We start from the raw sequence: 23,833 nt of genomic DNA, 5'->3' as shown, positions 1-23,833 counted from the left end.
AAGGTTTATTTAAGCAGATGATTTCTGTTGGTGACAACGTGGAACTTCAAAAACGTGATATTAAAGTAAGGGATTTCTGCTCCTTAAAACAATTACGGGAATTTTAATTATTGATACCGATATTTAAACATACTGGGTAAATTTTGATCAGTTGGGTAAATGCGACCGAAATTAAAACAATTTTTACGTTCATCGATTTGGAGTGTAAAATATTTGCGATGCTGTATAATCAAAAGACGACGATATCAAGAGTATAAAAGGATTGATATAAACCAAATTATAAAGTTTTGAGTTTCAGATCAAAACAAATTTGCTACAATGAGGTACTTGGTTGTTGTGTTATGCATGCTTGCCGTCGCTTGTGCGTATGCCGATAAGGTGGGTAGGGTTAAGGAATTTAGTACCGTAGTTTTACACATTTTTTATTTGAACAAACTAAAAAACTTAAGGCTTTGATTGTCAAAGTATTAAGAACAAGGTCAGAATATTTTAAAGCTTTTTGGACTTTAAAACACGGGATTTCTTAGGGAAATGCATAAATATGCTCGAAAAAATGGTATAAAGACTGGTTAAGAACATTTTTAGCCTTAAAACGCTAAAATTTAAGAACCTCTGAAGGCTTTAAACATTTTATTTGTTCTCATAATAGAAGGTGTAGCGTGACAACAAGAAGCGTTGGAATCGCAACTAAAGAACATTGAATAATTTGAAGAACCAAAAATTGATAGTTTTTATGAAAAGAACTTGTATTCTCTCACATTTTTTTTGTTCATTATAGTGTCAGCACGAGCATGAAATATGCATGAAGAAAGCAAAATATATGAAAGACAAACTTGCTTGTATTCGTCAAAGAGTCAAATGCATTGCGGGAAAATTGGGAGAGAAAGTCAAACCAGGGCAAAGCTGTATGCAGAAGGTAAATTCATGGGAAAGTTTGAAATCGCCTACTGTTTGTCATCTAAAACGATATTTAAACTGAATTGCTATGATATGATGGACCTTTAAAAACGACCGTATGTGACAGCCCAATTATATTAGGCCTTTAAAATTGGACCATTATACAGTATGCAGAGATAGTTTAGCCGAATTTGGGCGAAAATTGATCTTTACATTACAGTGCATTTTTTGTGAAAACTTTTACCCATTTTAAGGCAAAATATGTTGCTTAAAAAACTTAATTTCACTTTTTACACCCTTAGAGTGCACTCTCTGAAATTGTGATCTTTAAAGTACACTTTAGGAATCCTAAAGAAGCAACTTTAAAAGCCAATTTTTGAATCCGACCCCCCTCCCTCCCGGAGGATGGGGTCAATTTTCCCGTCGATGATTTTCCCATGAACCAGTGGCGTTCCCATCCGACAAAGAGTGTCAAACTTGTATTTTCAGTATATTTCGGTAAAAATTCTCACTAAAATTAGTACCTCTGCTATTTTATTTATGTACATTCAAATGGTCATTCTTCATATAAATTTTTTATTTCAAACAATATTTGGACCTCTTTAGTGGAGATTTTCATCAGGTTTACAAACGTTCAGTTGAGATCATTCTTTTGACGTCAACTCCACTACTTGTTTATTGGTAAACATTACACCACTGTCTCACTACCTCTGTTTCAGTGCAATCAAGATAACAAGAATTTGATGGATCGAGTAAAGTGCTACCGAACATGCGTTTCTGTTGGTGATGAAATGCAGATGGCTGAACAATTGTTCGATGATGCTGACTTAACAGTAAGGCATCGTTATGTTGTGAAAGGTTATTTGTCATGAAGGAGTGGTGTATACACACCCTTTTTCACAGACCCAGTACGATTTTGGGATAGAAATAAAGGACTCAAACTCGAATAGGTGTTGATATTACCATGTTTTTATTGACTGGGTATTTAAATTCAGAAAATTCAATAGGGATGGCAAAATGCACAATATTTGGAGTGAAATTTGTTTATTTGGTAATTTTCATCGGGGACAAAAATCGTATAATTATCCACTGGGGACCATTTTTAGACATATTTCTCGAATGAAAGGGGTCCCACTGGGTCTGTGAGAAGGGGTTATACTAATCTCTGTTTTTCATTCGTTACTTTAGTGTCGTGAAAAAGAAAAGAAATGCATGGGTGCTGCAAAAGACTACAAAGAGAAATTCGAATGTTTGAAAGGAACTCTCAAATGCCGGATGGAAAAAGTCCAAGATAGAGTCAAGTGTATGAATAAGGTAAACTAAATTGTTTTTAACGATTACAGGCCGTTTCACAGTCGAAAGGAATCAATTGGACCACCGCGCTCTGATAACTGATTTCTGTTATGTTTTTGCGTCTATCCATCCAACGGGAAGCCATTATGAAGAAGCCTATGCTCTCAAGGACAACTGTATTAGACAGTGAGTGAATATCTTTTAAAGGATATATCGTAAACAACAGTCGCCTTAGTACCCCGGGGGGGGCTCTTAGGCAAAAATGGATGATGGGTATGTGCAGACGGTAAGGGTCGGTTTTTTCACCTTTCACAGTCTCTCTAAGGGTCGGAAAATTCAGGATTTTTAGGAAATTTTTTGATTTCCAGAGAAAAAATTGTAATAAAGTTTCTCTAAGGGTCACCTTTTCAGCAAAAATCAGTCTCTAAGGGTTGGGTTTCGGAGGTCCCGTCCGCACATACCCCTCATTCGCCAACCCTAGTACCCCCCCCCCATCCCTGGGCTTAGTACAGATCTTTGTACACTCAACTGAGTCACAAGTTCTCGACTTTTTAGAAGAAAATAGTTTGATAAAAATACTTATAGATTAAAAGGTTTGTGCAGGCCAAATATATCATACCATCTTTAATTCAATGTTAACATAATAACTCCCATATTTTTTTTCAGTGCCGCCAAAAGGATAACAGACAAGGCATGGACTGCTTCCGCAGTTGTATTTAAACAAGAGACAAAACAATTTGATATACAAGATTCTAAAACCAAATATATATTACAATGAAATTGCAATGCATAAAGCTTTGTTTTGTCTTTGGTTGATTCGAATTCATGAAAAATCCTTTTTTAGGGTCGAGATCTTTTCTGAAAGAACTTCAAAAGTAGCTACTTTTAACGTTCTTCCTGACTGACGTCAGAGTTAACAGTGGCGTATATCAGTCTTATATCAAATGAGAATCTATATATTATACGAGAAGATATTATGAAAAGATAGTTTGATTTTGAACCAAAAAACAAACGGATGGACACCATTGGGGAAACGGTTAAGGAGAAATTTGTAAACGTTTAATTAAAGGAAAAAATCGTAAAATTTACACAGAGATTGGAGGACTTTCTGTTTAGGACAACGTGTATAGACAAGAATTTATTAGTGTCAAAGCCAAAGCACAATAAAAACATGCTTGTCCATCGTACCTTGAAAAGTAAACAAATAAATGTTACGTAAGTTAAACTTGGTCATGTCGCTCATAATCTCGAATTTCAAAATCAAACTTTCTCAACCACAGAATGACGCCTTTAAATGATCAGAAAATTTTCAAACAAGCTGCGAGAATTCTCAAAAATACAATGATAAAATACCAATTATTTCAAGTTTATTTCCGTATGGCATTGTCCATATTAGTCCATAATATATTTGCGTGTATAGCTCAAATCAGACGAAAATTATGGCTATGGTCGTTAAATGCCCAGCACGTCAGAATGAATGGACCTACATTGATTTCGAAAAATAAGTCGCAGAAAAACAAACATCTAGATTCCTAGATTTAATTAATTGTTCCAAATTCAGCGCAAGTTTCTTGCTTGGGTAAATGGGTAAATTTTAATATTCCCCTCTAGCCCTTCAGGTTTTAAAGTCAATAATTAGTACTAAACCAAGGCCTAGGCCATATAGAAAAAAAAAATAGACAACACACTGCCTTTCAATTATTTGAAATGTTGTGTCATAGGGGTCAGGAGGAGTTTGGCTGGTAGGCTTAGCGCGGTGAGGGCATAGCAAAACGAATGACTGGGAGGTATTCTAAGGCCTGTAGTGGAGATCAGAAGTAGTCTGGAGGTGTTCTAAAGCTTGAAATAGGAGTCAGGAAGCACAAAGAAAATTGAGTTGCCACGTTGGGCTGGTAGGCTAAACGCGGTAAGGACAGAAAGATAAATTTTATGTGATAAAAAACAGTTGTTTTTTCGGACCACACAATATTATATAAAACCCGATGGTATCAAAGGTCAAAATTGGCATGACACTTGAATGTCACTCAAGTCCTTTTCGTGTCAAAATATTTGGCATGTTCTCAAATTTGATTGCATGTGATCCAACCGACGGTCAATTCTTTGGTAGAATTAAACCATCTTTTACCATAGAATATGTAAAGATTTCTACATACCCCTTCCACTGATGAAAAAAGTTCCAATAGGGCTGTGAGACAGGGGTGTATTTCTGAATAATTTAAAACCGTCTGAAACTTAAAATATTTTTCATATTTATAGACTTGATTAAACGGTTCACAAGATTTTTTCCTGGTGATATGATTTTCAATCCTCAATATTATTTTAATCGATCTAGTTCTAGAGAAATTCTGTATGTTATGCTTAGTGTTGCCTCTGTTTCATCAAATCTTTGCTAGGTTTCTTACAAGTGATTTGATTATGGAGCGGCCCTCATCCAAGATCCTGGATGATTTTCAAAGCTACTTTTGTTTATGGCTGAATGCGCGTTGAATGTGCGCGACATCTGTCGTCAGAGTGTAATACCTATACACGGTATGGTACTCACTATCGGATAGCTGATACGCCAAAAATATGTTACGTGAATGAATTCATGCACATCCTTAAATCTATTTCATGAAATGCGTCATGACATTAGACGTCCTCCCTTGAATTCTCCCTTTTTATAAGAGTATACTTTATAAGAGTACTCATGATGAAATTGGGCAAAAAATTAATTATATTTTAAAGATTATCACCATCATGGAATTTGGCAACAGAAACTAACAATGCATAATTGAGAGTAAATATCAAATTATTTGCTAATTATCAACTATTGATAATTGCCCCCTGTAAGGCGGAAGATGATAAAAATTGACCGTCAGTCGAACATGTTTTTTTTTCCTATCTACGATTTTGTGTTTCCGGGGGTTTTGTTGTTTCGAATTGATTAACTAACAGTTAGGTAGGGTCAGGGTTGCTAGTAACGGCTTGTCACTGTGCCGGGTGCATACTCGGCGCCTTGGGCCCCGCAGGGTTGCTCAGTCAGGTTAAAAAAGGGGCAATTTTACCCATATTATAATAACATTACCCCCGTCTTTTTAGTCATTCTATAAGTATTTACAAATTGTGTGTTTTGCTGTGCGAGTGTGGCTCAACGGATAGCGCGCTGGGTTTCTGATCAGAGGCTTAATACTAAATCAAAAGTTGCCATTTTATGCTTCAGGTACGTATTATATGTTGAATCACCCCCTGGTTGAATTGAGATTGAATTTCGATCATGACTTAAGAAACCGTTAAAATATTTTTGGATGCTTATCCCTTAAACTGTAATATTATCCATGAAGAAATTGAACAATACCATATTCTTACAAAGAAAAACGTGTCAACTTGGATGTCGTTTGTCTTGTTGAGAAATGGTCTCAAGTATGTTCTGTTATGTCGTTATTGTTTTGCTAAATATTGCTTATGAAAACACTTTGAACTGGCATGAAAAGGTTTTAAAACTAAACACGAAGTATTTTCCTTGTAAACAAAAGAAGTATCCGCTTTATAAAGCTCTTGTTTTGATCTCATATAAAATTAGAACAGTTTACACTCGAGTGTTCATATTGACCTTTGAGCTTGAGCAGTGTTTTTGAGTTTTAGAAGCAAAATGAAGTACGCGATATTTTTGTGCGTTTTGGTAGCTGGTGCAGTTTTAGCTGGTGAGTAATGAATTATCTACTTCATCAATCATCTAATGCTAAAAAACTACGACTACCTTAATAGCGTCTTTGTCATATGATTATACCCGGGTGAAGGGCTACTTGGGCAAAAAACGATACAGGGATGTGCCGCTGGTCAAGTTACTTTTCAGGGGGAATTGGGGAAACAAGTGGAAAATTTTGAGATAAGATTTTAGATTTTCAGTTCCATTTGGGGTCAGTTTTTTCGATTCTCACAGGTATTTTCAAACCTGAGCGGTATATCCCGTCAGCTGAAAAAAGCCGTTTTATAGCATTATCAGCGCATTCATTATTGGTCCAGCGCGCAGCAGAATGGACCTTTAAAAAGCAACTGATCGAAAAGATTTTGTCTTTGTCGGGGCCTGTGCGTGCAATAAATTAACAAGTTCAGGCTAAACCAACCGCCGACCTAGAATTTTTGCCCCGCCTACCCGCGCGATGTTTAACCTATGTTTAAATTGAATTGGTAATAGAGTCAAATTTCCCGGTTAGATTAAAGGGTTGTTTCAGGTAGGGTTAGGGCTAGGGTTGGGGATGGGAGTTAACCCCTGGTTAGGGTTTTAGCCCCCGGGTAGAGTTTGGAGTAAATACCATGTTTATAAGCAACTTTGAACTCCGTAATGCAGTTGTGACTCGATGGCCGAGCGGTTAAGGTGCTGGCGTTTTAATCATAGGTGATTTGTATATAGTGGGTTCAAATCCCATCAGCGGCAAAAGTTTCGAAATTTCGGGAAATGCATCAAAAACTTTCAAAACTTAGCAATACAAAGAAAGTGTCAAAGAATAGAAGCTCAGAGTGGAGGATGGGAAGGAAATTTTTTTGCGTCACTTAAGGAACCCGGTACGAACGACATTCGGTTATTGCCACGTCAGCTGGACCTTCACGCCGCTCCGGCTTCTTGTTTGCTATCAACAAAATCTTCAACTTTATCAAGACTTTGAATTCCGAGAAACACTTTCAACTATTTCAAATTTGAAATTTGTAAGGATAGACGGCCAGAGAGGCAATCAACAATTTTTTTATCTTTTCTTTTACGTTTTCTATCTTTTCATTTCAGACGAAGTTCCAAATGACAAGGTAAAATTGATTTCTTAAACAACAACCAATCTGTTACACAAGCTGTTTCAACGTTTATCTAATGTCCATATAAATAATGTTAAATTCGTGTGCTAAGCTGATAACTGATAACCAGTAATAACTGATAACATATTTGGGTGGGGTAACCTTATTATTTTTAATGTGGAATTTTCTAGTTTCTGAGAATGCACTGTAAAAGAGACTGGGAAAAAAGATCTAAAAACTTGAGAAAGTCGTTTTAGAAGGTTCCCCCTATTTTTCTCGATGCACAATACACGGGTCCATTTTGGGCAAATTTGCTCGCTTGGTAAGCGGACCAAATTTACTGCATATTTCTATAGCGGTAATCTTCTTTGTCATCCTTTGTATTTCACTTCCAAACTTATTTGTAAGCTACTACAATTGACGCTCTCTAATTCGATCTTCAAGGCTAATTGGATTTTCATCGAATAAGGGAGTGTATCGATAAAGAAACGTCGTTTATGAGAGTTTCTTGTTGACAGTGGCTTTAAATTTCATCGAATAAGGGAGCATATCGAATAATAGAACGTCGAATTAGAGAGCGTCGACAGTTAAACTACTGGCTAAACAAGAATTCATAAATAAATGGTTCCAAACAGGTACTGTCAATATAACTTGTGCTTACTTATTTTGTTTCCTTAGTGTATTGACATTTACGATGAATGTGTCAAAGAAACCGGAGAGGGCCCTGTTGCGCGATTCAAGTGTGGGTTGAAATATCTAAAATGTCGTTTGGGAGATGAGAAAGTCAACATTGCTGAACTTTTCGATAGAGAAAATGATAAGGTCAGTAACAGTAGATATTTATGAACAGAACGGTCTTTCTCGAACGGAAATCTGCACAGCATGCATATTTCTCCGTTGAATTGAATAGACCTTTTCATAAATTACGTCACGAACATCACTTGCCTCGTTTTGAAATTATTGCCATAGTGATTAACTCCCAGCAGATTTGATTAAAACCACTTTTTATTTATAAAAAAATCATTCAGTGTCTCAAGGGACATAATCACCATGGTAATTGTTTGAATACGAGGCAAGTGATGTTCGTGACGTAATTTATGAAAAGGCCTATTGAGGAAGGAAAAACACATGTAACAGATTCAAGAATCCTATGAAATAGTCTAATACCCTTTTAAATCAAGTGGTCAGGAGTCTATATTGGTAAATTTAGACCGTGTATACACGTCAATTGGGTTTGAAGGATTAAAGGATTTCATTTTATTTATATACCAGGGACGGTTTCAATGTTCTTCTTTCTGATGGAAGAAGATTCTATAAATTAAAAACATTTTGATAATGTTTTCGATATTTGTTTGTTTTCTCAGTGTACCGATGTCTACGATGAATGTGTCAAAGCAACTGGTAAAGATCCTGTATCACGATTTAAATGTGGAATCAAATATCTTGAATGTCGCTTTGGAGGAAAAATACATTTTGAAGGTTTTGAAGAAATCTTGAAGAGCAAAATCTTCGATAAAGAAAATGACAAGGTTTGTTTTATTCTTCTCTGTTTCTTAGTTCCCAATTTGCGTAATTTGATTGGTCTATTGAGAATTGTTTGATAAATCAAATTGTGTTAAACGCCGCCTGAGTCTAGTGATATCCACGGAGTCACGTTTTTCGGCTTTTAGGAAGAATTTAAAACACCACATAGTCTTTATATCAAGAAAAACTCTTCTGATCGTATTTTAAAATGACAGTCGAAAATTTTATAGTCTTTAAATGGGCTTAGCGTCACTAAACATTGCCAAAAGCATCGGTGCAGTCAGAAAATCAGCCACGTGAAATGTTAAAACCTTATAATTCGATTCTGCGTATTAATAAGAACCATCTGAGTACCGTGAGTATCAAAATGTATTAATATGACAAATTTTGTTTTTCTCAGTGTATTGATATTTACGATGAATGTGTTAAAGAAACCGGAGAGGGCCCTGTTGCACGATTCAAATGTGGAATCAAATATTTGAAATGTCGTTTGGGAGGATCATTGGACATCGAAGAACTTACATCATTCTTGCCCAATGACAAGGTATTAAATGACACCGTTTTAGTTTTGTTTTTAGTGTGTGTAATTCTGTGGCCGGGTAGAGCATTCGCCTTACAATTTAGCGTTTGTGGGTTCGATTCCCGGTCACCGCCAACTCAGCAGATGAGTAGCTTAGATAGGATAATCTGATCTAAGCGGTAAGTTAGTGGGAACTGAGAGTAGGTGTGGCACTCCAACCTAGCATTTGATCTCACAGGTCTAGCGCAAATAGAAAACGGGCCTCCCTCATTCCCTGTTCCACCGACAGCCACCAGATAAATATACTTACTTAATGCTTGCGATTTTAGCAAAATCTGCTGTCAATCTGCTATCCAAAATAATTAAAAATTGTGATAATCCTCACCTCTCAATATCCAACTATCCCAACTTTATTATGAAGCTGTGAACAATTAGAACCAGAAACATCATAGAACAACTTGCTGCAAAGATGTTTAATGGGGAGTTTATGTGTGTGTTTTTCTGCGACGGAGACGGACTGAGCACGATGGTAAATCAGTAATTGGGAAGTAATTTTGCCGTCCTCGTTTATTCCAAATCGATATTCAGCCGTTTAGCCGCCCTTAAAAATGCAAACACATAAACTCTCTACTTAGAGAGGGACGTCAGAATTTTCCTGACTAGCTGCAATATATTTTTTTCTTTCTAATATCTACTACAGTGCATCGATATTTACGATGAATGTGTCAAGAAAACTGGTGCAGATCCTGTATCAAGATTCAAGTGTGGAATCAAATATCTTGAATGTCGCTTAGGTCGTGACACAGAGGGAAAAGATGAAATCGTCGTCAACGTGAGTTCAAACTTTAATAGAATAGACCTTATCGGAGTTTTTGATTTTTCTAAAAAAGCGATGCATTGTGGGATTGTTTCGAGTGTATTACAATAGAATTCCCTCGAGGAATTCCTAAGAGATTTCTATTGTAATGGTAATACACTCGAAACAATCCCACAATACATCGCTTTTTTAGAAAAATCAAAAACTCCGATAAGGTCTATTGACGCTTTCTAATTTGACGGTTTCCTATATTTGATACCCATCTATTATTCGACAATATTGAAAGTCACCGTCAAACAAGAAAGTCGCATAAAGGACGCTCTATAATGCAATACGCTCCTTATTTGATGAAATTCCAACCCAATTCGCCTATTTTTTGGGACTGTACTTTGAGATTTGAAAATTACAAGATTTCTTTGAAAGTTTTTTTTTTTTATCTTTTTAGTGTGAGAAAACCAAATACACAGATTGTTTCAAACTATCGTTTGGATCCATGGGAAAATGTTTGAATGAAAAAGTCAAATGCACTGAAATTATGTTGAAACACCAGTTGAAGAGAAAAGTCTTTTGTATGAAAAAGGTAAGAAATCTTATATTATTTTTAGAAACGAAAAGAAAAAAAACTAATTTTTCAATATTAAATGAGCTGCGGAGTCGCTATCCAACATTTTTGTTAGGAATATATGGTAACCAGCCGCGGCGCTTCTTGACGTGGTACGGTGCTTATTACTGTTAGACGGCGACGTGTTTCGTATAAAGTAAAATTGTCATAATTTATACGAAATTTTATGACTTGTATAGTGCATAGATTAGTTTTGAGAATTTTACTTTACATAAGAATTCGCCCACTTTTTGAGACACACTGTATGTGCTCCTACTTCATCTTTACTTAAGGGCTCTGACCATAGTAAATTTTTCATAATTGCCGTGTATCTTTTACCGAACAATAAAAATTTTTGCGGAAAATTTTTGTAAATGCTTCTTCATGGTTTTTCATAAATTTTTCATCTGGATTTTGCTTAAAAAAACAGTCATAACTTTTGACACATCTTTTTAGAAAAATTTTCCGCAAAATTTAAAATAGTTCAATTCTTTGCGGACAATTTGAAAAAACTTCGAAACAAAAAGGTTAATTACCCATTAAAACTTAGCACTTTTTATAAAAGAAGGTGGTGCAACATATTATTAACGTCTTTTTAAAGTTAATAACGTCATTTCTGCAATAAAATTCTTAATTACTATGAAGGGATTTGATTAAAAAGCAATTTATAAAGGTAATTCTTTCTGTTAAAAGTGTTAAAGAATCTAAAACATAATTTTCATGTTCAGATACTAAAATCAATTTTCCGACTATGGTCAGAGCCCTTAAATTCGAAATGTTTCACTATACAAGTCACTCTTTATTTCATAGTGCAAAGATGATATTTCTGAGTGCATGCAGAACGAAGAAAAGGATATCTGTATCGAAACTGGAGCCACCTGTCTCTTGGAATGTGGTGAATAGGGAGATTCAGTTCCAAATCAATTTTTCAATCAATACAATATTATATTACAATGTTGAAGAGAATTTAAGCATAATTTTAAAGTATATTTTTAACATCAAATTTGGATTGTACATCTGTTGGTATCGAATTATGATCATCACCAAGAAAACTGCTAATATTTACCTATAAGTATTACTTTGTATCAAATTTTATTTCATATGCTAGATTATGAATAACTGCATTAAGAAACAATCTTTTTATTAGGAAACAAAAAGACAAACTGTGTAGTAAATTTGAAAAGCATCCACCGAAGACCTATTTCAAATACCGTAAGATGAGGCCCCGCCCCAGCGGACCCTCAATTCACGCAATCGCGCAAATTTTTTTCGAAATTCACGCATTCACGCAAATTTTCCTCGAGTTTTACGCACAATAACCCGATTTTTCAGAAATCGGAAATTTTTTTGGGAAAATCAGGAAAACATTGGATAATCGGGAAAACTGCACATAATCGGGGGAAAAAAGGGAAAATTCACGTATTCATGCACAAATAGCCCAGATTCACGGCATTCACGCAATCAAAAAGTACATTTTCACGTTCACGCAAGTTTTTTCAATTCACGTATTCACGCATTTTTTTTCAATTTTCACGCATTCACGCAACCGAAAATGCCCATTCACGCAATCACGCAAACCACTGGGGGGGGCCCTAGGATCTTGACTTTCATATTGCCACACTTTACTTACTTTACAGTAGAAAGAGATCAAATAATCATGTACAAGGTTTTTTTATAAGAACATCCAAAATTTTTGAAGCCTTTGGGATGTTTTTAACTGTTTGAGTTTTAATCCTAAAAATGTTCTTGACATGTTCTTCTTTTCGCCATTTTTGAGTATTTCTGTCCATTTTCCTATAAAATTCGGTATTATAGAGTCTGCAAAGCCTTACAATGTTCTTAACTTGCTCTTAACATTTTGACCATCGAAGCCTTATATTCTTATATAGTTTGTTCTTATAAATGTAAAAAACATTTAGTTACAACAGAATAAAGTCATCTTGCCATTTGGCCAGTTCCAAGATTGTTGTGTGTTGTTTACGTGCACGTAAAATAGTGTTGCCTATTTATACGGAAATATTCCGGAAATGCTTCAGGAATATTTGCCCCGGCAATGAGAAGGTTTAGCAATCTTACGTTAGATCTGCTTCGAAGGCTCTAAACTGCACCAAATGACAAGGCGGTTTCATTGAATTCATAAGTTCTCTGACTGAAATATATCATTATAGTCCTGCAAGGGGCTTTGTTGCTTCATGGAGGAGGAGGAGGAGGAGGTGAACCTTCCCTTAGCACAGGGAATAGGCCCTAACTTAACTTAGGGTTCACAGCGCTATGACAAATAAAAAGTATAGTAAAAAACGAAAACATTAAGTGCAAATGATAAACTAAATATAACTATAATTGTTAACTAACTATAACTGCTAACTATAATTGTTGCTTCGTGGTGTGGGATGTTATTAGCAAATAAAATATTCTTGAAGTTCCGATATTTACTTGTACTTGTACTGGTCGTCCCGGCAACGTCCAAAACGACTCTACGCCATGATACTTAAGCTCGCTTTGATCGCTGTCATTCTTGAGAAATTGAATGTATTTTTACTTTTATGAGCAATATGTAAACGATTTTTTGTATTTTCCAAGTAAAATGAACAATTTTTAGAAGTTTTAAAAAAGTGAATGCCATAATTATCCATAGGATTTCTTACCTGGATACCTAGGTCGCGGGTTTTTTCATTCTGGAATTTTCGGAATTTTCTGGAATTTTTTTATACAAATTTCTTTCATTTTCCTAGGGGTTTTCCTAAAACATATTCATCAAGTTCCAGCAAATTAATTCGAGCATCGCGAACTGATCCAATTACAGTATATGGCCCCCAATATGTAGGTGGCCCCCAATATGTAGGTTTTAATTCAAATGAGAATTCTGATCTGTAGATTAGTCAAAATGAAATGATTTTTGATTATTTTGGTAGGTTAGTATTTCTTCTTTATAGTTCGTGAGCCAAACTTAAAAAATGGCATTTTGCTGAACCCAAGATTCTACATCAGGATAAACTATACATTTTTGGAATCCTCAACTATCCTAGTTTAAGAAATGCTCGGTCCCCAAAGCTAATTCCTGGTCAATTTTTCATACTGGGCCCGAGTTTAGGGGGTACTTTTTACCCTTTGTAAGGATTTGTTAAGGAAAATATCTTTACATGTATGATATAATTTGCTATATCTCATGAATAAAATGACCAATTACTTTGAAACTTTGCCAAAAGTTTCAAGATAGATTGGTGATCATCATTGGCAAAAAATATTTGCGAAAAATTATTTTGGGGGGTTTACCTGGGGGGAAATAGGGAAAATTTGGGTATTTTCACTGAATTTTGACACTATATAAGACTGGGACCTATCAAAACAGCTTTTAATGAGGCACAAACTTTGTGTTATGATAATCTTAATGCGATACACCAGAAAAATTTCTTGTCAACTGTATTTACAATTTAGTATCATTTTCGACGCTTTAGGGGGTAAAAATGCCCATTTTATTTAATTTTTACATAATTTGAGCAATTTTCATTGCTTGTCTCGCCTAAAATATCTTCGAAAATAGTTTTAACTTGATCTTTGTGTAATATACACTAGAAAATTACAATGCTGACTTGAAACTCTCATATACAGGGTGCAGTTGGAGAAACCAGGGGGTAAAGTTGCCAATTTTAGACAATTTTTATCGTTTTTATTGATTTTTGGGCCCATTTGACCCATAGAACAGTATTAAGGTGTACAAAGTTTGATTTCTAACTACTGGAAACATGGATATTTTTGGTAGACAATAGAGGAAAGCAATTTGTAGTTTTCATTGTTCGTCATCAGGGATACAGGTGGTAAATCAGGGGTAAATATGTCATTTCTAGTTAACAGTCGCCTGAGTTTGGATGTTTTTCTTGAGAAGATTCCTCAACAAAAACCTAAATTTTTAGGATGGAAACCAGCTCAAACCAACTTTAAATTACCATTTCATCATTTCTTAATCCTTTCTATGACAGCTGCACAACATTTCGATGCTTTTAACTGAAGTTACAGCTCAGGCCCTTTAAGTGGTTCTGAAACGAAAACTTTCTTTTCCCTCTTTTCTAAGATCTCTCTGGTGCAGTCTAAAAAAACACCGACAGAATTGTATGTTCAATGAAAAGGCCTCACGCATCAATCAACACTTTTAAACGATTATTTAATAAACGAAATCTTATTCTTGTAAACATTCTTTTAAGAAAAAAATAAGAGAATTAGCTAATTGGTTTATGCTCAAAAGAACGAAAGAAGTGCGTCTTCCTTTTAAATTTGATTACTGGCTTATTGCGTAAGAATCTACTTGTCAATCAACCATTTTTAACAAACAGGTTTATCCACTGGCCTGTACCATCCATTTCTTGAGTATTTTCTTGGAGAAAATATATTTTTCCTACATTCCGCGCGATACAAAATTGGAAATTCGTGATTTTCTTTTTCCAAGGGAGTAGGGAGGAGAGTCGGCATATTGAAAGTACCTCTGTAGTGGAGGGTTTCATTGTGCAATATAGTTAAAATATGGCTTGAAATTCGAACTCAAGTGAAAATACTGAAGTTTTGGTAATTCTTTCGTGCATAGAGAAAAGACTACAAATATATCTTTCACTATTAAGGTAGTTATGAATAGCCACCTGCTTGAACTACTCGTGTACAAAAGTTGAGGTGAAAAGCTCAACGCTGTATCCCGCGGAGGCGCCGTTTTATGTATTTTTTAGCGATTTTTTCCACATTAATGAAATTCTATGTAAATTTTTCACCGACTTGATGGGTATCATTGTAACCATATTAAAATTCTATCTTTTCCCGTCATGAAGTCGAAAAAAAAATTAAAAAATTTTTTTTTTTTAAAGAGTTATGATGTTTCAAAAATGGTTAGTAGAATCAACTTTTTTTCCGAAAAGAAATCCACTTAAAGGGCCTGAGAGTATATAGTTACAGTGATTTAGCGTAATTTTATCAGATTTTTCTTCCCGAAACGCTCATTACTGCCGGTTTTTAAGATTAGAATGTTAGTCAAAGTATCAATATTTAGTGAAAATACCCATAAATTTTCCCTATTTTCCCCCAGGTAAACCCCCCAAAATACTTTTTCGGAAAAATCTTTTGCCAATGATGATCACCAATCTATCTTAAAACTTTTGACAAATTTTCAAAGTAATTGGTCAATTTATTCATGAAATATGGCAAATTATATCATACATGGAAAGATATTTTCCTTAACAAATCCTTACAGAGGGTAAAAAGTACCCCCTAAAGCCCCTAAATTTGGGCCCAATATGAAAAATTGACCAGGAAATTGGCCTTGGGGACCGGCCATTTCTTAAACTAGGATAGTTGAGGATTCCAAAAATGTATAGTTTATCCTGTAGATCTTGGGTTAAGCAAAAGTGCTTATTTAAGGAGATAAAGGATTTGGCTGCTGGACTATAAAGGGGTATAAAGAAAAACATGTTTTGGTGGTCGAAAACATATTTGGATTGGAGTAGTATAGTTAATTTACTTCTAAATGAAAAAATGTTGCATCAAAATCTGCCAAAAATTGCATATAACTCTTTGTAGCTCTTTAGATACTGAAATTACCGAATTCGCGAAATTAAATTCCGCGAAAATTTCTTCCCTTATGAAAGATATGACATCATTAAGTCAACCAAAATTTTGGGGGCCCTTGAATTAGCATAAATAGAATTGAAAATTCTAAAGATGGGTAATAGCTAAAACCTGTGGAATTCTTTTGCTACCAACTTAACTTCATAGTTTGCACATAGACATATGGTTTGCAACAGAAAATCAACTTCATATACAATAATATTTGCTTAATCACCAAAATCGGGAAAAAATATCGTTTCCGTGTACTATAAGAGAAAAATAACTTTAAAGCCTCATATCTTTGGATTGAGCCAAGTTTTAATTCTGAATTTTGTACAACGTAATCCATACCCAAATCGGTGTTTCTAATCCGCGGATACAGCCATAATCACCCATAATCACCCATAACCACCCATAATCACCCATAACCACCCATAACCACCCATAACCACCCATAATCAGCAATCGGCTACCTCATTGGCTGTTTTTTCGTATATAAAGGAATGCACTCGCTTGTAAAATCATTCTAATACACCTTTCCTGGGGTGTTGTTTGGGATTTTACGTTTGAGTGTTTCCCTTAGATATAACTAAGATAGAACTAGAAATAGAATTACATGAAAACGAGGCCTGGCCGTATGGAGAGCTGTAGAAGCCTCAATCACAGGCCTGTAAAGCCCGAAGGGCTAGATTTGCGGCTTTTATCGAAAAGTGAAGCCTAGGTTTGGAAGGATTTCCTACCAAAGTCACGTGACTAAAATATGCAATTTCACCGGTTTGAGAGATGTGAAATAGCGTTTGCCGCCTACTTTTTTTGATCTCGCACTCCGAAAACAATTAAAATGCTAGATCCTATCCATCAGCACAAAATTTAAAAAGTCAAATTTTTGCTTCACTTTTTTTTGCTGGAAAAAGCTTAAAGTTGCCTATCTAGCCCTTCGGGCTTTACAGATATCTGTGGCCTCAATTTGTCCCACTTTGCCTGCCCGGGGGGGTAGGAGGGGGGTAAATGAGGGGGGTGGGTGGGCGGGGGGGGGGGGGACCTCCCAAAAACCCCCAAAAACCAAATTTAGTTACCCTTAGAGACTTTTTCGAAAAATTTGCTGATTTTTAAAAATCCTACCCGTGACTTTTTGGTTTTTTTTTCTCTCAAATCAATTTTTTTTCTAAAAATCGTGATTTTTCCCACCCTTAGAGAAACTACTTTGAAATTTCCTGATTTTTGTAACCCTTAGAGAGACTTTGAAAGGTGAAAAACCCGACCCTTACCGTCCGCACATACGCAGCACCTATTTTTGCCTAAGTACCCCCCCCCGGGTTTGCCTGACTGCTTCGACGACCCTCGACATGGCCCGAGAATTCTCGGGCCTCTTCGGGCTATGTTCGGGCCGAGAGACCTTATCAATTCTTTTGGCCCAAACATGACCCGAGTCATTCGGGCCATGTTCGGGCCATGTTAAATGTTAAATTGATTCAGCATGTCCAGTCAAACAAAATAGTACAAAATAAGATTTGTCTGTTTTGTTTCGCTCAAAAAAACTTTACGAGCTTCCCGTGGACACGCTTCAGTTTAAAACCAGGACCAGTTTACTAGCAAATATTTCCACCCTAAGTATAATTTTATATGTTTTCATACCAAATAAGACATTTAATATTTATATGAATTTACAACATTCATATATTTAATATAATTAAGAGAAACCAAGTTTTTCTCAAAGAAAATGTTAAACAAATTCAGTCCTGAAATTACACGCCTGTTTAAATCATGTTTTCAAAAATTGGCCCGAGTGTGGCCCGAGAAGTTGACGGAAGGGCGCTACGGGACCGTAAATGATCCCCTCCTCTAGCGCCGGACTGGGTACTTTAATGGGATAAATTTTCGCGGGGATTAAATTTCGCGGTTGAGCTCATCCGCGAAATTTTAAGATTTCGCGGGGATTAATTTTCGCGGATGAGAGATTTCCTGATTTTTCGCGGGGATTTAATTTCGCGGATTGGGGTACAAATTAAAATTTTTGAAAAGGGTCAAAACATTGAAATAAAATTTTTCCAGGAAAATTAAGAATTTTTTTTTCAAGTAATAAGAGGGTGTTTTTGAACAGGGCGAGGAGATATGTATTACAACTATGAAAAGTTGAAAAAAAATAAAAAACGATAAAAATAGAAATTTCGCGGATTGCAACAAAAATTCAAATTTTTCGCGGAAACTAATTTTCGCGGATGGGCCTTTTTCAAATTTCCAATGGGACTTATTTTCGCGGATGACACCCAAATCTGCGAAATCCGCGAAAATTAATCCCCGCGAAAATTTATCCCATTAAAGTAGGTCTCACAGCTTGAAACCTTCTGGAGACGTCAAGCATATCAAAGGGGGAAAGCATGTTAAATTTCATCGCTCCACCGTCACCGGTCGCCGGGCTATGGGCCGCGCAAGGTACGCTGCAGGAAGTCCCCGTACGGACGATTGCCGGGCCGTAAGGCGTTTTTAGCTGGTCAAATTTTCCGTGAGGTATAATTAATCTAGTTCTATCTTAGTTATATCTAAGGAAATAATCTATATCTAAGGGAAACACTCATACATAAAATCCCAAACAACACCCCGGGAAAGGTGTATTAGAATGATTTTACAAGCGAGTGCATTCCTTTATATACGAAAAAGCAGCCAATGAGGTAGCCGATTGCTGATTATGGGTGGTTATGGCTGTATCCGCGAATTAGAAACACCGTACCCAAATAGGATTATTTCCAAAAGAAAATGGTTTTCAAAAATTCAATCAAAACGTCATTTCATTTAAACAGTCATTTTCAAAGTTTCAAAATTTCAAATTCCCTTATCAAAATTACCAAATTTTACATAAATTAGTTGGAACATTTATAGGAGAACAAGCACATATTTCACTCTAAAACATCACTGGACGATACAGTTTGATTTTAGGTAGACCTACATTTTGGGGGCCACAAACCTACATTTTAACGATCAAGGGATACTGTGAACATTTTATCTAGCAAATTTATCTTTCAAATTAAACTTCCAGACTATGGTCAAAAATTTATACTTGCACCTCAGTATCTGGAGAAATTGCAAAAATTCCTGACCTACATATTAGGGGCCATGAAAAAAACTGTTAAAGTTGAAAGTTTGAGAAAAACAGTAGAGATGCCGAAGTTTTAAAACAGAAAAGGTTTTGTAAAATATCTTTTCCTACGGTTTGCCATATACTGTATTGAGAGCCACTATGTTCTGAAAACATCCTTTGTGTGCACAGAGTTGTTAAAAGCAAACCAACTTTTTCAAATGATCAATTAGGTCAATAAGATCACAAAAACGAGTGGTGAGAAAAATTTTGAGAATTTTGCTAGTCCCCATGTAACGTTGTCACTTTTGCTGGGGCTTGAAAATGAAAATTCGAAGCTTTTCAGCTGTTTCCAGGCCTATTCGCGAAAATTAAGTACTGAAAGCCATCGCAGGCAAAATGAATTCGGGCTTTCCAGATATCTGTGGACCTTCCTACCTATTCGAGGCTCATTTTTTAGCAAAAGTACGGCATCGCCAGATTTTCTGTGGCCAAAATTTCAAACAAGAGAAGAACAACAACAAAATGATCTTTATTTTTCAGAATTCTTCTAGTAGAAATATCCTAAAATTTTTCCACCAGTGTTTTTCCTCCTGGCTTCCTCATGATCCATGATTCCAGCTGATGTGGTCATTACGATAAATCTGTTAAGAAAGAGAGACAAGGTTAAAATATGTCAAAATGTATATTTTATTAGGCATGAAAGTTCTAAAGCTACTCAGATATTGAGGGTAAGTTCCACATCACGTATCAGCAGCAGAACTGGCATTTACCCATTTCATCATTGTGCTTAGCATTTAATTAAAAAATCAATTCAAAACCAGGAGGAATTGTGAAAGCAACAAGACTTACCCAAACTGACGAGATGGCAACAAGTAACTAGACCATTTTTCAATATCCTTCAATTTGACATCAAATCGTGGGGAAATAACACCACACTGTGAAATGGAAAAATATTGTTTTATAAGACTGTTCACCTACTGTAGCTAACTATGTGCATTTAAAGCTGATCAATTTCGTCAGTTGTGCAAGGACGTCTCAACATGATTTTCTGAGACTCTAGTCTTTTACTTGTAGGTCATCATTGAAATTTAATTTACATGAAATTTACAAGTTTTCTCAAGATACCTTGTTAATTCTTCCATTAAGGTTGACAACAATCTTTCCAGCTCTGTGGTCATCAATGTATTCAAATTCGCCAATGTATCCTAATTGAAAAAAGAACAAATTTCAAATTACATTTTATAAATGGAAAGGATCCATTGATTGCAAAACTAGATTTGTTTAGATCAGTTCAGTCATGCTTGAGCGAATCATTCAATTCATAACCCAGTGCAAGTCATCACTACTGATCCTCTATAAAAAGAAAGACTTTGTTACATTTACATTACTAGTGACAAAAAAAGTAGAGAACAAAAATGTGTTAAACAAAAACTTTTAAGGTAGGTTTGAGAAATAATTTGGCATTAGCCCTCTTGAATTGCAGATAGCCATCACTTAAGACCAGTCTCCACTTATGTGCCCTGTAAATTTTACATAGAATTTGCGAGATCAGGTATTTTATGTCTTATGCAAATATATAACTAGAACTTTATCACACTTTTTGAGTACAGTTTCCACACTATGGGTCAAAAGAAAAACAAAACAATCTCATTGACGAGATCTAACATATCAATTGGAAATTTAATTTTTTATGGATCCATTTATGCTAAAATCATTTTTCCAAACGAAAAGGAGCAATCCAAGAGGTGCAATCACAGCACATGCAAGTTGAAACTGGCCTTAAATGCAATTAGCCACAAAAGCTGCTAACTTCAAAATATCAATGGTAAATATGATGGGATAAGGGGTCAATCACAAATCTATTTTAGGTTAGATTCAAGGGCCGTTTGGGTCGTCAAACAAAGAAAAGACATGAACATAGGGCTGTTTGTTTTGGTTTTCAAAACAGACAAAGCGATTAAACAGAAACACGACAAGAATAAAAATTGATGTTCTTGATTTAAAACAACCTTTAATCTAACCACCCACTAACGTCAATTGGCGTTTTTCTAACCTTAACTCGATTTGTGAGTGACCCCTAACACAGGACGAATCTACAGGCCAAACAAGCTGTATTTATTTAGTTACTGGAGTCAAATATAAAAGCAATATCACTTTCCTCAGGCATAAGTAGCTGGTTCTGTTCACTGGCAAAAAGCCTCGGACAAGAGGTGTCAGAATATGCTAAATTCATCATAAGAAAGTATGTAACTAAAGTCAATGTAAAAAAAGTTAATCAGGCGAAAATAAAAAAGTGTAGTGTTTCCAAAATGTGGGTGAAGGAACAAAGCTGTCATGCAACCGGCCAGAAAACATTTTCTATGCTGTTTTTAAGATCATTGAAATAAACTTCAAAGATCTTTTATGTACAAACAGTATAAAGTAAGCCCTGAATACTAATGTATGAACTACTTACGATCAAAACTTGATCTGCGGCTGGGTCAGAAAATATCTTTTGTTCACCCGGTCAATTACCAGAAACACTATATTTGTTATTTTTGCCTCAGTATAAAAACTCAGCTTACCATGTTTCATCATGACAGTTAAGAATTTCATGACAACTTTTGATGCTGGTCTGATTAAGACTTGTCGTTTTCCTCTTCGTTCAGCATTGACCATGCTTTTAAGGCAGTCATTTAACACGCTGATTCTAACCATGTTGAAACCTTAGGTTGTCTTTAAAGAAAATATGATACGTTAATAGTATTCCAACCATATTTACTAAAAACGTCATATTTTCATAAACTGTGAAGTCCGTCACCAATGATGTAGTGCTTTCTTCCTTCACCAGTTCAATGAATGACTGTGATAACTAAATGATAGTATCAGCAGTTTTTAGAAAAATCAATGACACAAAAATCAACAGCTACTCCTTATTCCAAAGAATTAAAATGAATGCTCAGACAGCCAAGGGGTATTTCGTCACTGAAATTCAGGAACTATCAATACCTGTGTTGTCATCATCGCGTTTGGATTCAAAAATTACTTGATGTAGTGGTCGGATGACCAAGATATAGATAGATATTGCCTTCGTGGTCTTAGAGCTTACCTTTGCCTTCGGCTGTTGGATGTAAAAGGATGAATGTAGCTTACTCTACCATCTTTATCGAAGCATTATATAGCATGACCGATATTTACCGGCGCAAAATATCAAAATTGAACTCGTTCGGCAAAATACAGAGTGTACTACATTTCCCGATTTTCCGAAATTCGAAAACAAATCACAGCATCGGAAATCAAGATGGCGGCCAAAAATGGAGCAATGTTCAATTCTGCAAAATGTTCTGTCAGCAAAGAGACTCAAGAGCTTTTAAATTGTAAGTTGTTGGTGTATTTTTTTATTTAAGGAGGTTGAACCAAAACATTTTTCAAATTTTATTCACAAATGAAATATATAATACCCACCAGACATGCACACAGTCAGGTCACAGATAGCGTGCGCACTCGTCGGGATTTTTTGCGCGGAACGAGGAAGAATTTACAAAAATGAACTTCAATGCATTAGTACTTACCTTTAAATCATCCAAATCGGTCATTCTTTTTTTTTAAATCAATCAAGAATTATCAGGGAAACAAGTAAAAAAAACTGCATCAAGGTATCTATTTTCTTTCCAAAAATATTCATGTTTTTCGACGTCAAGGTGAAAACGCGATTTAGCGCTGACCACGGCACCGGAAAATTCTCGACCCACATTGAAACAAATGGCTGTCGCTATTGAGCTGGTTCATCTTCTCAATCGCGGTTTTTTTAGTAAACCCAGGGTAAGATTAGGCTACAATCTATCACACACGTGCGTTTGGTTTGGGAACGCGAAACACAAACGCAAACTACCCATGTCTAAACTTTTCAATATATCTCCAGAACTAACAGATTTTTTGAAATTCTGTAAAAAGGTCTAAGTTCCTGAATAGTTTTACTATGTTCTATGGAAAAATCATAAGCATCAGTCAAATACTCGTTCATCTATTTAAGATTGAAGACAAAAATTTGCGAAGAAAAATATACCTTGAGCACAAAAATGCTTTTTAAACACTTTTGTCCACCAAAAACAATAACTTTTACAACTTCCTTCCCCAAACTTAAGAAGCCTCTCTAATAAAGTAAACGAGATAAGATAAGAAAACCTTAAATCAACCAGAATTTACAACCTTCGTCCAAAGCAAAAGACGTGCTTTTCTCGCCGCCATCTTATTTAAATGAGAATTCTAGGAATTCCATTCGCCGCTCCCGCGGTCTTTTTTATCCAATCAGATCGCGCGATTTCACTTCGCTTTCTCTAGTCCATAAGACTGCGGGATTTGAGTCATGTGACTTTTCTATTAAAAACCCGCGTGAATACAGGGGGTCAAAAATAAAATACAGGGGGCCACTACTGGCTACAGGAACTGAAAGCAAGCAATTAAGGCATATTTTTGGTTTTTCTAAGGACAAAAGGTATAGGAGAGCTTTACTGAAAGAGGGATAAGGTGGGACATCTATTAAAATATGACATAAAAAGCACTTTTTTGGGTGATAATTAAGATTTTACTAAAACTTTAATTCTCTACCCCCGGCCGGCCCCCCCTGATATGTCAGGAACATGATGGCACCCCTACTAAAATTTCAGATCAAAACAAACAAGGAATTAATTCCTGTAACTCGAAGAATTTGAAAAAACTGTTTTTTGACGTTTCTGATCCTAAAGTGCTATTTTTGTAAAGCTATACATTTATTTGGAT

General features: G+C 35.6%; 4 protein-coding genes and 1 non-coding gene across 5 annotated transcripts; 3 read left to right on the top strand and 2 right to left on the bottom strand.

Annotated features, from left to right (window-relative positions):
* The first annotated feature begins 269 nt into the window (after positions 1 to 269).
* LOC136800013 (uncharacterized) lies at positions 270 to 2,984 on the top strand. Its single transcript, XM_067056633.1, has 5 exons — positions 270 to 378; positions 779 to 916; positions 1,617 to 1,730; positions 2,086 to 2,211; positions 2,857 to 2,984. The coding sequence occupies exons 1-5, from the start codon at positions 319 to 321 to the stop codon at positions 2,908 to 2,910; spliced, it is 492 nt and encodes a 163-aa protein (XP_066912734.1). The 5' UTR covers positions 270 to 318; the 3' UTR covers positions 2,911 to 2,984.
* Positions 2,985 to 5,740: 2,756 nt separating this feature from the next.
* LOC136800017 (uncharacterized) lies at positions 5,741 to 11,602 on the top strand. Its single transcript, XM_067056636.1, has 8 exons — positions 5,741 to 5,870; positions 6,950 to 6,969; positions 7,633 to 7,776; positions 8,319 to 8,483; positions 8,879 to 9,022; positions 9,699 to 9,830; positions 10,261 to 10,395; positions 11,227 to 11,602. Exons 1-8 carry the CDS (start codon positions 5,819 to 5,821, stop codon positions 11,317 to 11,319), a joined length of 885 nt encoding a protein of 294 aa, XP_066912737.1. The 5' UTR covers positions 5,741 to 5,818; the 3' UTR covers positions 11,320 to 11,602.
* An 8,001-nt stretch (positions 11,603 to 19,603) lies between these two features.
* LOC136800016 (uncharacterized) lies at positions 19,604 to 22,272 on the bottom strand. Its single transcript, XM_067056635.1, has 5 exons — positions 22,164 to 22,272; positions 21,640 to 21,790; positions 20,201 to 20,280; positions 19,925 to 20,010; positions 19,604 to 19,716 (listed from the first exon to the last, which is right to left on the bottom strand). Exons 2-5 carry the CDS (start codon positions 21,770 to 21,772, stop codon positions 19,623 to 19,625), a joined length of 393 nt encoding a protein of 130 aa, XP_066912736.1. The 5' UTR covers positions 21,773 to 21,790; positions 22,164 to 22,272; the 3' UTR covers positions 19,604 to 19,622.
* On the bottom strand, positions 22,010 to 22,083 carry LOC136800018 (small nucleolar RNA SNORD53/SNORD92). Its single transcript, XR_010845659.1, has one exon. It is a non-coding gene; the product is annotated as a small nucleolar RNA SNORD53/SNORD92 (small nucleolar RNA).
* A 57-nt stretch (positions 22,273 to 22,329) lies between the features above and the next one.
* Positions 22,330 to 22,431, top strand: LOC136800014 (UPF0193 protein EVG1 homolog; the record flags this gene model as incomplete). Its single annotated transcript, XM_067056634.1, is given in 1 exon segment — positions 22,330 to 22,431. A coding segment is annotated over 1 exon segment (76 nt), but the record flags the coding sequence as incomplete, so codon positions are not given.
* Between the last annotated feature and the right edge of the window lie 1,402 nt (positions 22,432 to 23,833).

The sequence above is a fragment of the Clytia hemisphaerica genome, unplaced genomic scaffold (genome assembly GCF_902728285.1).
Source record: "Clytia hemisphaerica strain Z4C2 unplaced genomic scaffold, Clytia hemisphaerica genome assembly, whole genome shotgun sequence".
In the NCBI taxonomy this organism is placed as follows: Eukaryota; Metazoa; Cnidaria; class Hydrozoa; order Leptothecata; family Clytiidae; genus Clytia; species Clytia hemisphaerica.
The sequence above is the reverse complement of the archived record's forward strand: the minus strand, read 5'-3'. Positions and strand labels throughout refer to the sequence as shown.